Below are 17134 nucleotides of genomic sequence, written 5' to 3' on the forward strand. Positions count from 1 at the left end.
AGGATATGAGTAAGTAACATGCGTCCATGGTTTCTTCGGTCCATTGCCAAAACTATTCAGGGAACCGTCTGATTTTGCATCTGACCAACCACGTGAGAAGTGTCCATAAAATGAACTACTTCTACTGCAATGCCATACGCTTTTTGGTGCGGTGGGATTTGGACTGGGAACGAGGCTTCCATTCATATCACAAGCCATACCAGTAGGCGGCAAACCACGCAGTGATCCATCATTGGCAGGCTTATCACCTTCATTATAATGGGGAGTATCTATCTTAATACCATTCAAAGAAGGACAAGCACCATTTGTGATCCTCTCCCCATCAAGCGGAGGCCTTGACGTTTTCTCTGATGCTGCGTTAGTTTCCTTGCCCTTCCTGCACCTGGCCAACCTCATCACCAACTACAGCAGCACCAATGTGAATCCTGCCAGCATGAAGATCACTGCTTTGGTTATCCTCAGGGGTCCTCAGATCTGCACACCCGCAAACAACTAGCTGAACAGCTTGATCATCTTTAGCACAATGCAAGTACCTATCACAAGGACTTTCTCTTGATGGAGCTTCTTGGCTAGTATGGAATCCCACATCATTCTTTGAGCAGTCATCTATGGCGATGTTAGATTGAGCCAAAATGCTTGCAGTTTCAGTGCTCTTCTCCTGATTAAGCTCAACAAAACTAATTTTGGAGACACTATGATTCATAAGAAGCTTCAGGTGCAATCTCAGAAAGAAAGTAGGAGCAGCGGAAAAGGACAGAGCAAACGGAAGAAGCTTCATGTACTCTGCATCAGAACCTGAAGAATTTCCCCCATTAATGTCGTCATTATCTCTAGATACATCTGAGGGCCGCATTGCTTCACTGGTCAGCTTCTGTAGACCCTGATCAGTTAAGCTTAGGACAATTAATACTGGTTTTACAGAAGTAACAACCGCAATACTAAGCACAAAGTAAAAGTGTGTGCTTGTGCACGTGCGCATGTCAACGGAGAAGAGGGAAGGGTGGGGGGGGTGAAGTTTAAGAAATTGGTTCATGGAAGAATTGTAAATGTTGAGATACCAAAACAACAGAAAATCATGCACATATTGGTCCACAAACCTAACTCCTGAACAGTGACATTGCACATTCTGAGAAGAAAATGGTAAAGAGAATAATACCTCTCGCGAAGAGTCCAAAACAGCTGGTGCCAGTAACGGGACGTCTCCATTTTGAAGCGCACCGTAGGGACGTCTCCATTTTGAAGCGCACCGTAAGTGCATTCAGAAGGAGAAAGTTTCTCAACTAGAAAACAATTCTCCCTCTGTATCGACTCCAAACACAACCTCTTAGAACGTTTTAATCTCAAAAATTGTAATATCCAGACACAAGTTGGCTTTCACAACCTTGAACACCGGAGAATTTGAATCTAACAGAAGTTATCGGAGATAGCAAGCCTACAAATTTCACCTCCCCGTTAGACTCACAAGCCATCGCTGTGGCAACGAGGACTTTGGCAAGGGCATTGGAAGCTCTCACCTAGGCCCTCGCTAACAATGGCTTGGGCAAGGGCCATGACGCCTCGTTCGGGTTGGCAAAGGTTGCAACGCCCTTGTTGGCATTAAGCAATGGCTCACAAACCCTTCCCAATGACTCTACTAGCCTTTACTTGGTGGCTGACAAAGGTTGCTAGCTCTCGACTACTGTAGGCCATGTGTAAAAAAATGGAGAAAAAAATAAATAAAATGAAATAAAAATTGAATTAATAAAAATAAAATTGTCATGTTATCATCACCTATGCCACAGAGGAAGATTAGTAGTAACGGGGCTGTCATGCCAATGACATCTAGTCTAAATTAGTCTGAATGACTATATTTATAATTCGTTAAAAGATTTAAGACTAGTTTGACAAATTGTTTAAAGGTCTATAGCTAAATTGCAACAATTGAAATGTTTAGGATTGAATTAGTTAGTATACAATAAGCTTAGGATTTTTTGAACAATTGTTCCAATATTACGTAGTAGTAAAAAAATTGAGGGCAATACTACCCATAAAAGTCGGGGATTTTGCTTATTTTTCCCTAATTTAATGAAATGCGAACCATAATTACTTATACAATTGGATCTTGGACCAAACTCGATTGCCAACTTCCCCCTGCATGCGGCCCAACTATATGTATGTCCCCTTTCATGTCCCAAATTCTAAAGATTAATAAACTCTACCGCATATAATACAGCCCAAAAGAAAGTAAATATGTAGGAACAGCAAAATAGTTCAAGGTTCCTACTTAAAATGATATAGGTGAGAGTAGCCTGCACAAAGAAAGTGGTAATTGTTATATGATATGATCGGGCCTAAAAATTTAGGTCTGCAATTCGTATCTGCAAATTTACCTAAAATAATTTTGTAATATGATATGATTAGAGCCTAAGATATATATATATATATATATATATATATATATATATATATATATATATATTAGCTTTGCATAACCAAAAATTAGTTCTGCAAGGGAGAAATATGATGTATGAGCCGAAAATGGAGCAAGTTATATCTGCCTTCGCATCCGAGAAGGTGCTAATCTATAAACTTATCTAAAAACAAAAAGGAATTTTTTGAAAATTTTGAAAATTTTGAATTATTATAGATGCGAAGACACTTTTTAGTTCACGATGCCTGTCATATATGTGTTGCGCGCGCATATGTAAAGCTCTTGCTTAAGGATTACCTCTGAAAGGGTCACAATTTGCTAGGGATCGATTATTCTTCATGTATAATTCTTTGTTATTCAATCAAATTTACATTAATTAACCCCGAAATATACATAACGATGAAAGCAAATTTTGTCACATGATCTTACGAGGCCTTTTCCCTTTTCGTTTAGTTGTTGTTTATTATAATTCTTAAAATTTCTTATTTAGTTATATTGGAGTGGCTATTTTTATTAAATAGTAACAAATTCTTACCGTTTAATATAATTATGGCTGTGTTTGGTAGTCTGATTTTGAATCTGGATGGAATAACAAATTATCTTATCCGATATTGGTGACGTTTTCCGAACCGGATAAACTTGGATACATTCAGATATAATGCCGAATAAGAAATCCAGTCTAGGGGATGGGATAAACCCGAATTAGATATAATTTTTTTTTTTTAAATCGCTAGTAGAGTGACGCATCATATATTGCTTTGTCGGCGGCATTGCACAAGGACACCACCAAGATAGCTTATCATCATCACTTCCGACCACAGCATGATGATTGTCACCTCACTAGGTTGGTTGTTACCACCAACCGGCAATTAGGTTCTGACAAGCGAGGGTGAAAGGGGTCTCAAGATAATGTTGTCCTAGATTTGGATAGATCATCCTTTCCATCCCAATTCTATATGTCCTTCATGTTGAGCTCAACCTTCCACGTGTGACTCACAAGCCACCCGTTCACTGGTTGGTCGACAAAGAACGGCCAACACACCATTGGCTTCGTGGGGACCTTTCTCTCAACTCAAGCATGGAGTTCCAATTGATGTGCATCAAGAATGCCACAATGGCACCGTGATGTGGAATCTCCTCTCGCAGGCCTTCTTCGGTGATGAAGTCCGGTTGTACAACCCACAAGAAGTACCTCTCGTTATCCACGAGGTTTTTCCAAAAATTACGTGAACTCGTGTCGTTGGGAGCCGTCATGCATCGAGATCGAATTTCCAACTAACCACGTGATCGGAAAGGTTTGAAGCCCTAGAGCAGTGGGAATTTCAAAGATTTTCAAACGCTAAGGACTTTCAAAGATTATCAATCCCATTAAGTTGTAGATTTTCAAAGATTTTTTTAAAAAGATTTCAAATCCTATCTTAGGTAGAGAAAACATATAATGAGATATCTTTGCAATCCAGGGATATTTGAGGATTTCAAATTCCCTTTATCCAATCTTATTCCAATTGGAATTTGACGACCGGATGCGGCTTATAGATATTTATTTATTTTTATTATTAGTATTATATGCAATTTATTTTCTTAAATTTTCTATATTTTCATTTAATTTACATCAAATAAGAGTAAACTAGAGATTTTCTTTAAAAAAAAAAGAGATGAAAAAATACTTCCATCATTTGAAAGTCACGTGCATTGAATAGGTTAACAAAAAAAATAACAGAGCCTTTACAGTTCAAACAAAATGAAAGTTAAGAGTGTATTAGATAATAGTAGAAAATTTGGAGACTAACATGTAATACCCCAAAGGTTTGAAGGGTTTGGTGGAAGTGGCCATGCTTGCTGGCCATGATTATGCAACATCGCTAATTGTTGGAGAGAAATTCCTCGAGCAGGAGAAATGCTTACTAAACCCTTTTTTTTTCTTTCAATTACGATGGAGCAGCTCAAAATCAAACACGACCACACCAAATTTAGGCTACCCTTGAATTGGGTCATTTGGTCTAATGCATTTGGATTTGGCATGAAGAGTTAGCGTCATGGGACTTTGCGAGTGAGGGTGTCTATGGTTTGGGCAACAATGTCGTCATGCTCGGAGTGCAACATCAATTTCGGGAAGCTACAATCTTCTCCTTAATTGAAAGACAAATTAGAAAGAAGATACATGTTGGAATAAATATATTAATAAACGGGCTTTTTGATAAAGTAAAGGGTGTCCCTATCAATTGTTGATATGCCTTGTCCGATTATGAGAAAAAAAAAGTTACAGTAATTGTTGATATTTGAAACTCTTTAGCTCACTAAAAATCAGTATCTACGCCTTTTAGGAATTACAATTGTTTTGTTTCCCAATATATCTTCAAACAATTATTTTGTGAATATTCCTATCAATGGAAAAATGCCTAAATTAATGATTTCACTTTGCCTTCCACGTATTTCAATTATATAGTTCTAATCCTTTTTATTTGATAAGTTATAAATAATCTTGCAAAAGAAATTCTATCGTTGAAATAGTTTTCATTTTCCACATATACATTGTACACAAGTGCTGCATATTTACCAACAATCTATTTCCCATCATCAAATATTTAAATAATTTTTAGTAAGGGAATTTTGCTATTAGTACTTGAAGAAGCCTTATTACTGATTATAAAGATTATGTATTAGTACGCTAAAATGTATAGACTAGAAATAAAAAGAAGAGGGAAAAAGCTTCTTCTTTTTTTTTAATGAAAAGAGAAATAATAGTTTTATTCACCGAGAAAGCCTTGAGGAATGATACTTTCATTTACTCAGTTTCATGATATAGGCTTGGTTATTTTTTTTTTTTCTCTATTTTTGATAATATATAATTAAACCAAACATATAAGATTCTGGTGCTCGAAGATATTGCTTTCAAGATAATAGTGATCCAACATTTTTCTCAATTAAAATTAAATATGGAATTTACATTCAAAATTCCATTATGGTACTTCGTATGACATATTCTTTGTTCCTTATCGTATTGTGAATATCTATTTTTATACTACACAATCAAACGCACCTCAAATAAGGCTTATACTCTCAAACTGAGTAAATAAAAGTATTATTCTTTGACGCTTTCCAGTAAGTAAACCTACTATTTCTCTTTTCTTAAAAAAAAAAAAAAAAGAGAAGCTTTTTCTCCTCTTCTTTTTCTTTAATTAGTAGGGCAATGTAAGATTTAATATTTAATTAGCACAATGTAAATTTTAAAATTACTAAGCTTATACTATCCAATTGAATAAATAAAAGTACGCGTGGTTTTCTCAATTTTAAAATTTTATCACGACAACAGTGCTTTATAAAATTTTGAAATTTACAGATAACCCCAAAAGAACCGAGATAAGCGCTCTCATCTAACCGAGGCCCCGTAAGACTCTTCTTCCAGACTAAGCCAAACCGATAGCGACAGGCGTGCGTGGAGTTGGCGACCGAGAAAAGCGCTCTCGTCTTAACTGACCGAGACTTTTGAGGGGCATTCGTTGTGGTGGGGGATACGAGTCACAGCCGAGAGAACACCAGAGCAAGAAGAGTTCCTAGAAAGCTCTCCCCGGTTTGTTTTAGATTTTGCAGACCTCCATCACCTATCTTTCGCCGTGACATGGTAGTATCGCTCGAGATTTCTTCCCCTCCGGGTAGCCAACCACCGGCAGAGATGCTTCCGGGACTTCGAGCTCTTCGTCCGACCGTTGTTCGTGACCATATGCTGCATCTCCGAGGTAATTGTTGCATCTCTGCTCTGGTACGTTGAGCCCGTGTTATTTGACCGAAGTCGGAGGAAGAAAAGAGAAAACGATACCGATTTAGGATGTAACGTAAGTCTTAACACACTTTGATGCCATCAGGATTGTATGGATCTGAACTTGTGCTTCGATGTTGCCTCTGTATGTCCTCGCTTTCTGATTCCCTACCTTCTCCGATGTCCTCAGGCCCTGGCTACTGCCAATTGTCCGTTGGCGGTGGCGGTCTCAGGCTCAGCTGCAACTGAACCGAGGCCATTCAAACCAGAACGGAGAGAAAATCCTCTCTCAATCCGTGAAGTTCCCAGAAGCTTCTTCACAAACAAAGGACAGAAGTTTCTTGCACATAAAAATATGAAATAATAATAAAGAGGTAGAGTTCCCAATTCATTGGTATGGTCACAATAATGAGCTTCAGTGCTAGGCTTAAATCGAATTTCATGTAGTTTAGGATGTTGTCTTTTGTTACTTCACTGAGCGCGAGTTTCTCTTGCAGCTGTACCACTGATTCACACGCCTCAATTGCCAATTAATTTACATTGCAAGTCTTGGAAGACATATTTTGTGATTTTTTAAAGTTGATGGCAAATGTCCAACCCTAGTTGATTGAGGACTTCCATCCTCCAGTGAAGTGGCGTCGGAAGAAGTATGTCATCGCCTGCTCTGTTGTGGCCTTCACGAGCTCCCTTTTGCTCGATTATGGTCAGTCCACCGAGCAAAAGGGGGGGTCATGGGGGCACGATGGCGTAAGCAAATGCAAACTTGTTCATTGATGTACTTAGGAAGCCAATTGACGATAGTTCGTTTGGTGACCTCTAGTGGGAAGTTCAGATGAAGTCATCCTATCGCCTATAAATGCACTTCCCTTTACCAATATCAACTAATGATTTTATTACGTGTTTACGAATTTGACAAGAATATCTATATATATGTTTTACTAGTTTTACATGTCAAAAGAGATTTAACAACTATCTTGAAGGCTTGGAATTCTGGAAAGTAAACTGGAGCTAAATCAAATCAATTGTTATCTATTTTCGAGAAATAGACTATTAGCAGGAGTGGCCGACTTCATTTTGGGAAACCCAATCATTGTGGGGAATATTTGATTGAATGTGCGACTGTCTCTCTTGTGATTGTGTCCGATAATTCCAACAGTTATTTGATCATATTGAAGATTATCCAACAGCTAGATTGGAGAGTAAATACCATATAAGAAGATCAATTCAAGCCAAAAGGAGAGATGAGAAAATTGAGAAAGCTACAAACACTGGGTAACTTTTTTGTGAATATTCCTATCAATAATCATACAAAAATTTAATTATTCTAAATTGTCCACCGCATATTTCAATTTTAAAGTTTTAATCTTCTTTATCTGGTAAGTTATAAAAAATCTTACAAAAAAATTCAAATCTTCTTTATCTAGTATACAATTTTGTCCTACTGTACCAACAATCTATTTCCGATCATTAATTATTTAAGTATTTGTAAGAAGGAAATTTTAGTGCAAAATATTTATATTATTATTATTTTTTTGCATTCACATGACGCTAATGTATTTTTGCTAGTAATAGACTAGGGGTGAGTATGGTCTAAGTGAGTAGGAATCACCCTAAAACTTAGAATCGCTTACTAGGATTGATTTTGAAAAGTTAGAATTGAAATTATTTATTGATTCCATAGACCCACTTGTGAACCGGAGCAGTTCTGAGTGAGTCTATGGAATCGATTCCACCAAGCTTCGAGCAATGCCTAGCTATGATGTCCTTGCTTGACCAAGTTACCTATAACAAACCCAACGACTTCTAGTGCTCCACCATAACAGTTTTGCAGCGATGAACCGCCATCAACATTATTAGACTTGTTGGTATCATTGACTAGTTCCAGTACTTCGCATGTTTCCACCATTAGTGACTCTAGTTGCATTAGCCCAGTTCTTCTCGACATTCCTAATCTCAACAACGCAAGCTCGACAACATTGGCTCACCCGCCTTCCCTCTGCATTCAGAGAGGAATTTCAAGTCAAAGCAAAGTAAAAAAAAACAAATATTAGGGACTTAGGATTTTCATTTTTTTAAAAATTTAAAATTTATATATTTACTTATATAATCGGTCCAATCTGAAAGGACAGTTGAACGATTGGACCGGTATCCATCTATTTCAATAAATTGATAAAGAAACAAGTCCCTTAGGAACCATTATTTTTGTACCAGTCCGGATCGATTTCGAGCGGTCCTTGTCGGGTCCTTGTCGGGTCCTTTGCACGGGTGTAATACAAGAAGCCTTATTATTGGTTATAAAGATTTTGTATGACAAGCATCAGAACGCTCAGAGCTTCCGTTGACTTGGCTACCCGTCGCCCTCCATCTCCATCTCATCTCTCCCTTCATAGAATTCGTGATTCAAACCCAGCTTCGCGTTCGTTCGCAGCATTCTCTGACACTCTCTCCCGCGATTTCTCTCGAGGTTTGATAGATTCTTCCTTTTCATCCTTCTTTTTCTGTATCACCTTTGATTTCACGGATTTGATTTCAATTTTTCCATTGCTTGCTGATGGGGTTGTCATTTTCTCCGGACTAATTGCTGGTGGATTCGCCTTGTTCTCGGTGTGCCACTACCAGAGCTTGCCAGTGATCATCTGGGTGGAAATAGGTCTGTACAAGCAAGGAAATCGACAATTGCACAGCCAAACGAAGCGAAAACGCTCTTTTCTGGTAAGAACAGGTATGGTTCAGCTAATTTTTCTTCGGGGAAGTGGTTCAAATCCTCCAATACTCGATGTCTCCGTCGCATTGTTGCTGCAGATGCGTAGATAGCGACCATATGTACGTAGGTTGGCAGAACTAAATGAGGGAATGATGATCAGGCTTTAATCGGGCATAGTGATGAACGAAATGTGATTTCTTGGTGTTTGATTTCGTAAGCCTCTGTCAATGTTGATCTGATAAATCTGTAAATGTGCGTTGAAATCTTTGTGGGTTTGCTCATCTTCGAGTGCTCCTTTCGTTCTTCTGGTCTTGTTGGGTTTATCGGGACATAAGCATCTTTCTTTAGCTGGTCGACATTAGAATTGTGGGATCGGTGTTCTAACTAACGGTCCCAGCACTTTGTTCTTTTTCATTTTGGGTTTTGTGACAGTTCTATAAATGTCTTGTGTTCTTTGGATCCCCTTCAATCCTGTAAAATAATTCACTCCTTCCACAACTCATCATCAAGCACATAGTTAACCCTGAACTCTCTCTCTCTCTCTACAACAGAGGATGTTTGGAATCCTCAGAGAATAAATGTTAGTCCATGGTTGGGTTGATGATTTTGGGAAATTCTTGTTGTGAATGCAGACACCACTATTGGCTTATGAAGTATATAAAGCTGGTAAAATATTTGTCTTTTGGTGACGTAAAATTTGTTTTAATATTGTATTGATACCACTTCCGCAAGTATCTAGGCAGATTCTCAGGCTTTGGCAGAATGTACTTCTCTGTATTTTGCCAATTTAATTATACTCTAGTTTTTGGCCCTTGGCTGTTAGGCTGATTAGTGAGGCCTTTAGATTTTGTCTCCTTTTGATTCTTTTTTTGTCTTTTTGAGCATAAAAATTCTGAAAAATAAGGGCGAAACTTTGTTCTGTATTTTGTCTCAATTCTAATTTTGTCCCTGTAAAGACTTTGGCTAAAGAATTGATTTAGCTCGGCACATCCCTAAGTGCTATTGAGCCTTGTGAACTGCAACCTCATTTTCTGTTAACTGTTAATCGAGTTATGTTTGTGGAATTTGATAAATTGGCTTCTATTTTTCGTGAAGATTCATTTGAATTTGCTATTCTTTTTGTGGATGCACTTTTAGATCTTAAATTCTCTTGTAAATAGAAGAACACTAGCTAATCCTGCACATATTTGAGTTACAAATTAGACTTTTACTGTTCTGTTTGAAGTTTCTGAGAAACTAGTTAATGTTTGCTTGTCCTAATGGGAAGATGATTTGCACCATGAAGCTGATATATGTTGTTTTACATATGTTAACCATTAAACAGTGACATCATTTGATTTTATGCAAAGTTGTTTCGGAATTTTCAAATTCATTTTTCATGTACATGAAGAACAGTAATGCGATTGACATGGGGAAGAGAGGGAGTTGGTTTGCTGCATGAGGTCTTGGAAGAAGTAGAAGACTTTTGTAATTCCTATTTTGGCAATTCAGTGAGAAAGGATGAACACGAGAGCCATTCTAGTGGATTTGCTTTCAATCTGACAGGAATATCTTCTCACAAGTATATTTTATGAATATGTGACTATGTTGATCAGTATTAGTACTATGCGTAGTTTTTATCTGTGATTGAAGAAAAATGTGTTTGACTTCACCTCTGTTGTCTGGAAAGATCTATCGTTGATTATAATGGAATTTTTTATGCTTGAATTGGGGCAAATGTTTGAAATAGCGCCCCCCCCCACCCAAAAAAAAAAAAAAAATGAAAAAGGAAACCCAAAACCCAACCCGAGCCCTTTATATTCGGTTCCGGTCACATTTGGGTCAATACATGCACACGTCCATATGGTTCTGTTCAGGTATCATGGAGAACCGAACAGAACCATTGAGACCCTAATTATCATGGGGAATATAAAATTTAAGTTTTGTATTAAAATATCATGGGATTTTAATTTTCTTAAAAAATGTCCCGAGTTTTCAACTTATCAATGATGCAACCTTGAATGTTATTATCTGATTTTAGCATCACTTTTCTTTTTTTGGTTTTATTTCTTTTCATTTCTTCTGCATCGAAATTTTCTCACATATTGTATTCTTTATAGGCAGGTATTGCCTTGGATTCTCCTGCGTATTGAGATTTCCACCAGAAGAAGGCAACAACTATAAGCAAGTGGTTACTGTTCCCAGTCAATGAATTACTAATTTATATGCAGCTTGACAAGTTTGAATTATTGTTGCGGTTCCGGTTGGCAACTGGTTCAATTATATAAATCCAATCAATAAAGAGACAACGGGCAACAACAAGGCATTTTGTGTTTCTAAGAGGCAGTTTGGTTTTCTTTTCAATAAGACCTGAAAGGAAAAATTAAGGGTAGGGTCAGAGCAAAGACGAAATGCATCATCTTATTTTTGGGCATTCTTTTGCCGGGCTCGTGGCCCCGATCCTCCTCTTTGGGCTTGCGTTCCATTTTCTCAATAAGAAGAGAACTAGTGTGCGAAGAAATGCAGAAGATGCTATTACTGGTGCATCTGATTTGTTGACTGTGTCAACAGAAACTAATCCTGGTGGATCTAGTTTGTCTCTGACAGAAACTAATGGTGCATCTAATTCGTCTGCCATGGCAACTGGAAACCGCTACGAGGTGTTCTTAAGCTTTAGAGGCTCGAGATACTCGAAAAGGCTTTACTGATCACCTCTACACCAGACTTGTTGATGCTGGAATTCATGCTTTCAAAGATGATAACGAGCTTCGCCATGGCAAGAAGATTGGGCCAGATCTTTTGGCAGCCATCAAGAACAGTAAGATCCTGATCCCCATTATCTCCTCGAATTATGGGTCGAGCAGTTGGTGCTTAAATGAACTGGTTCAAATAATGGAGTGCCAGAATAGTAACATCGGGCATCTAGTGTTGCCTATATTTTACAAAGTGGAACCAACTCACGTGCGTTGTCAAATCAGGAGTTTTGGAGACGCGTTTCGTATGCATGAGAGGCATTCTGACCAGGCGATTTTAGAGAAATGGAAGCTAGCACTCAGTGAAGTCAGTTTCTTGAAAGGATGGGAAGCCAATGGGTAAGGTTTTTCACCAAACAATTCTCTATGCTTTATTTTCTCACTTTTCATTTTTTAACATAAAAAAGGGAAGCAGTGAGATCCTGCCATGCATGAGTTCTATAAGTTATTCTTTTTTTTAGAATTACTGTAATGATATTGACCAATCTAATCATAGATTTATTTTATGATCCTATTCGCTTGAATAATGTAAGATTTTCTAAATGAGTTTCTGCTCCTATATCCAAAGATTTTGTAACATCGTGCTGTTTTTATTTTTATAGTATAGGCTGCATTAAACTTCATCTCAAACCTTTCTAGCTATATATTTATTTGAGATTAATAGCACAACTTATTGGCAGCTCCTATCGAAAGCTCGTAACACCATATACCATACATGTTGATTGTTAAAGCCATAATTCCTTAACCTCCCAAGTTACATTTATTAAATCATTAATGTCATGAATTAGTTCCTATTAAAATTATTGTTACAAAATAAATAATTCATTAGTTATATGTATGGTGATGATAAATAGAAATGGAAAAACGATTGTCATAGTATATGTATGTTTAAATAACTTTCAATTCATTTTCCTATCTTCAGCGCATAATTTTAATCTCATACACCTGCATAAATTGAAGCAATGTTCTTATTTTGGGGAAAAATTATTCTTCTACTTCCCAATGAATCAATGGTAGATTAATTAAAATCCTAGAACATAGAAAATACTCAAAAGGAATATAATGTACAACCCTTGATGCAATAAAAATTGATAAGAACACAAATCTAGAACATACTATACTCCCAACACGAGTAGAAACTTGCAAGCTTGTAGAATTGCATAGATAAGGAGAAATATTCTCAATTGTATCCAAGTAGTTCACAATATAGCACTCTGAAAGACTTTTTGGATTGGTCCTCTTACATCAAAAGTTATGTCCTACATATTGACTGTTAATTGAACTCTCATACCGGACTAGTTTATTGTATATTTGCTTATTCAAACACCCCAGAAACTTTTCAAAGTCACGCTCGTGTCATACTTAATATCTTTAACACGCAACAAGTTTAAAATTTGATTCAAATGTGTTACATATACAATATTCAAGATTTATAAGCAATACCCTCAAACTTCTTCCGGCTCATAAATTATGTTAGAGTAATACTGGAATGGGGTAAGCCGTGTGAAGCAACCGCCAGCATTTTCTACTGTAGTCTTAGCATGTAAGATAATATATAGAAATATGGCAAAAACACTACTTGAAGTGTTTTGATTTATCCCCTAGATGTACGATATGATATAAATGTTGCCATGTGTGACAGGTATGAAGGAAAATTGGTGAAATTAGTTGTCCAAAAAGTGTTGAATGAGCTGAAGAAAGAGTTTGAGCTGGTTATTCCCGATAATTTGGTTGGAATTGATAGTCATGTGAAGAACGTTATGGAATTTCTAGATAACAATTCTAGTGCTACCCTATTTGTTGGCATCCATGGAATGGGAGGCATTGGTAAGACAACTCTTGCTAAAACCATCTACAACACGCTCTCCAGTAAATTTGAGTATTGTAGCTTCATTGCTGATATTAGGGAATCATGCAAGCGTAATGGCATTGAGTACTTACATAATAAGTTAATCTCGGATATATTGAAGCAAAAAAATCAAGTTTATAGTAAGGATGAAGGGACCAGATTCCTCTCATCCAAGTTTGAAGATAAGAAAGTCCTCATTCTTTTTGATGATGCGGACGATGATGATCAGTTGAAGGCTTTGGTTGGAAATCATAATTGGTTTTCGCCTGGAAGTAGGATCCTTATTACCACCAGAAACAAGGCTATTCTTGACAATGCTACAGTGGACTTCAACTATGAACATGAGGAAATGGATGGTGATCAATCTTTGATTCTGTTTAGTAGACATGCATTTCGTAGTAACTCTCCTCCAAATGAATTTAAGGACCTCGCGCATGAAGTTGTATCCACCACTCGGAGGCCTTCCCTTATCTCTTGAGGTTTTAGGTTCATTGTTGTGTGGAAAGAGGCCAACACAATGGAGAGGTACAATAAAGAAGTTGAAAAAAGTTCCAAATAGAAAAGTGCTAGAAAAGTTAAGGATTAGTTATGATGTATTAGAAAATGGACAAAAAGAAATATTTTTGGATATCGCTTGTTTTTTCATTGGCACCGATGGAAGAATTGCATCTTACATGTGGGATGCCTGTGAATTTTTTCCAGAGGAGGCAATTGAAGTATTAAGATTTATGTCATTAATAAAATTTGGAGTTAATCATGAGCTCAGAATGCATGACCAATTGCGAGATCTTGGTAGGGAAATCGTTCGCGAGGAAAACCAACAGGAGCCTTGGTACCGTAGCAGGTTATGGGAATCCAAGGAAATCCAAAAAGTGCTGAAGGGAAATAAGGTGATTGTTTCTCTTCTTTTGCTCCCTTAGTCTTTATAAGTACTGTTTATTGGCAAAAAAAAATGTCATCTTTACTTTGCTCACTCTAAAAGCCATTGATGCACGGTAATAGCAATATGAATGAATGATATTAGATTACTTTAGTTGGATATAAATAGTATTAAAAAACGTTGATTCTCACTTGTAGGGAACAGAAAAGATCAGGGCCATTTATCTTAACAAAGGCAGCTCAGAAGACTTTGGCGAGACACCTGAACATGCTGGCGATATCCTTACAAGTGAACAATTCAAGAATTTAACGAGGCTAAGGTTTCTTCACGTGAATGGGGCACATTTTAGTGGAGATTTTAAAAACTCAATTGAGGAGTTAAGATGGCTTTAGTGGCAGAATTGTCCCTTGACTTTTGAAGCAGAATTCATTTAAAGGAATTAGTTGCACTTGATTTGTCAAAAAGCAAGATTTCAGATAAATGGGGAGGATGGAATTCCATCATGGTAAGATGCAGAACAAGTCTTTGTTTTCCAATTTTTTTCTGGCTTTCTGTTGAATTATAATCACTCTGTGCTGAACCCTCGACGATTATTGTATTTTTTTATCAGATGGCAGAGGAGCTAAAGTTTCTTGACCTTACACGTTGTTCATCTTTAGAACGAACATTCTTCCTATCAGCTTTTAAGAATTTGGAGGTTCTTATCCTAAAAGGTTGTTGGAGATTGGAGCAAATTGACTCTTCGATTGGAGACATGAAGAGTATGGTTCGCTTGGACTTGACGGGATGTATTAGTCTCAAGGAGCTGCCACTAGAAGCGGGTAAATTAAAAGCATTGGAGCAACTCCTTTTACAAGGTTGTCAAAATATTTCTGTAGTACCAGACGAAATAGGGGCTCTGCAGAATCTAGAAATTCTGAATATTAGTGGCACTGGGATAAAAGATTTACCCTATGGTATTGGAAAGCTGAGAAACCTCCGAATCTTAGATGCTTCAGGCTGCTATAAACTGGGAGGGAAAATGTCAGAAACAGAAAGCATCCGTAGTCTTTCTTCCCTACCACGCCCTCATTTTCATGGTTACCGAAGGCTCCAATTTCTGCTGGAGCTTCCTTCTAGCTTAACATGTTTGAGCATCACTTGTCAAAGTCGCAAATTGCCTTCACTTTCCCACCTAAACCATCTCAAGGAATTACGACTTCTTGACTGCAAATTTCTTGAGTGCATCTGGGAGCTTCGATCGACACTATTACAACATTCAGAATGCTCTCAACTGACAAATGTTGAAGAATCAGAATTACAAAAATCCCCTTACGATCCCTTCAAGTTGGAAATCTTAGAAATACGTGGCTGCCAATTTATGAAAACATTGGATGTTTCCCACTTAAACCATCTGAGGACATTATCAGCCGAGTGTTGCGATAATATACGTGAAGTTCAAGGTTTGACAAATTGAAATATTTGGAAAGCTTGAGCATTGCAGGGTGTGCTTCAATTAAAAGGCTGGACCTTCCAAATTTTGAAGGCATGAAGAAAATACATGCTGAAGATTGTGAAAACTTAGTGAAAATTAAAGGTCTCAATAGGCTGAAATTCTTGAAAGTGTTACATATTTCTAAGTGTGCTTCAATTGAAAGGCTGAAGCTTGCAAATTCTGAGGGCATGAAGAAAGTACACGCTGAATATTGCAAAAATTTAGTTGAAATTCAAGGCCTCAATAATTTAGTTGAAATTTAGTCGAAATTCAAGGTGTTGATAAATTGGAGTTCTTGAAAATGCTATGTATCTTTGGATGCACTTCAATTGAAAGGCTGAACCTTCCAAAATCTAAAGGCCTGAAGATATTAAATGCTAGAAATTGTGAAAACTTGGATGAAATTCAAGGTTTTGATAGGATTGAGTTCTTGGAAGAGCTAGATATCTCTCAATGCGCTTCGATTGAAAGGCTAGACCTTTCAAAATCCAAGGGCATAAAGAAATTGCATGCTGAATGTTGCAAAACTTAGTTGAAATTCAAGGCCTGGATATGTTGGAGTCCTTGGAAGATTTAAATATCTTTTGGTGCGCTTCAATTGAAAGGCTTGACCTTCCAAAATCCGAGGGCATGAAGAAACTACATGCTGAATATTGTGAAAACCTGGTCGAAATTCAAGGCCTTAGGAGGTTGGAGTTCTTGGAAGAGCTACATATCTCTCAATGCACTTCAATTGAAATGTTGGACCTTCCAAAATCTAAGGGTCTAAAAAGATTAGATGCTGAAAATTGCAAAGACTTAGTCGAAATTCAAGGCCTTGATAGATTTGAGTTCTTAAAAATGCTACGTATTTCTGGGTGCACTTCAATTGAAAGGCTAGACCTTCCAAAATCCAAGGGCATGAGGACATTATTTGCTAAAAGTTGTGAAAAATTAGTCGAAATTCAAGGTCTTGATAGGTTGGAATTCTTGGAACTCCTATATATATCTCAGTGTGCTTCAATTGAAAGGTTGGACCTTTCGAAATCCAAGGGCATGAGGAAATTAGTTGTTAAAAATTGCAGAAACTTAGTCGAAATTCAAGGCCTCGATAAATTGGAGTTCTTGGAAGAGATATATATCTCTAGGTGCGCTTCTATCGAAAGGTTAGACCTTCCAAAATTTGAGGGCCTACCTGAAAATTGGGAAGAGTTAGTTGAAATTCACCGCCTCGAGAAATTGGAGTTGTTGAAGGGGTTTAAGTTTTTCCGTCCTAGCCTTTTAACGCAAGACGCTTTAAAATTCGAGGGCTTGAAGATATTATGTGCTAAAAATTGCAAAAACTTAGT

The 17134-nt window shown here is 37.3% G+C and overlaps 1 protein-coding gene and 1 non-coding gene across 2 annotated transcripts; both read left to right on the plus strand.

The window, feature by feature from the left end:
* The first annotated feature begins 13092 nt into the window (after positions 1-13092).
* LOC120291748 (disease resistance protein RUN1-like) lies at positions 13093-13890 on the plus strand. The gene is made up of 3 exons (XM_039309471.1): positions 13093-13097; positions 13246-13808; positions 13877-13890. The coding sequence occupies exons 1-3, from the start codon at positions 13093-13095 to the stop codon at positions 13888-13890; spliced, it is 582 nt and encodes a 193-aa protein (XP_039165405.1).
* A 34-nt stretch (positions 13891-13924) lies between these two features.
* On the plus strand, positions 13925-15447 carry LOC104439265. Its single transcript, XR_005550033.1, has 3 exons — positions 13925-14342; positions 14530-14837; positions 14943-15447. It is a non-coding gene; the product is annotated as an uncharacterized LOC104439265 (transcript).
* Positions 15448-17134: the final 1687 nt, after the last annotated feature.

The sequence above is a fragment of the Eucalyptus grandis genome, chromosome 3 (genome assembly GCF_016545825.1).
Source record: "Eucalyptus grandis isolate ANBG69807.140 chromosome 3, ASM1654582v1, whole genome shotgun sequence".
Lineage (NCBI taxonomy): Eukaryota > Viridiplantae > Streptophyta > Magnoliopsida > Myrtales > Myrtaceae > Eucalyptus > Eucalyptus grandis.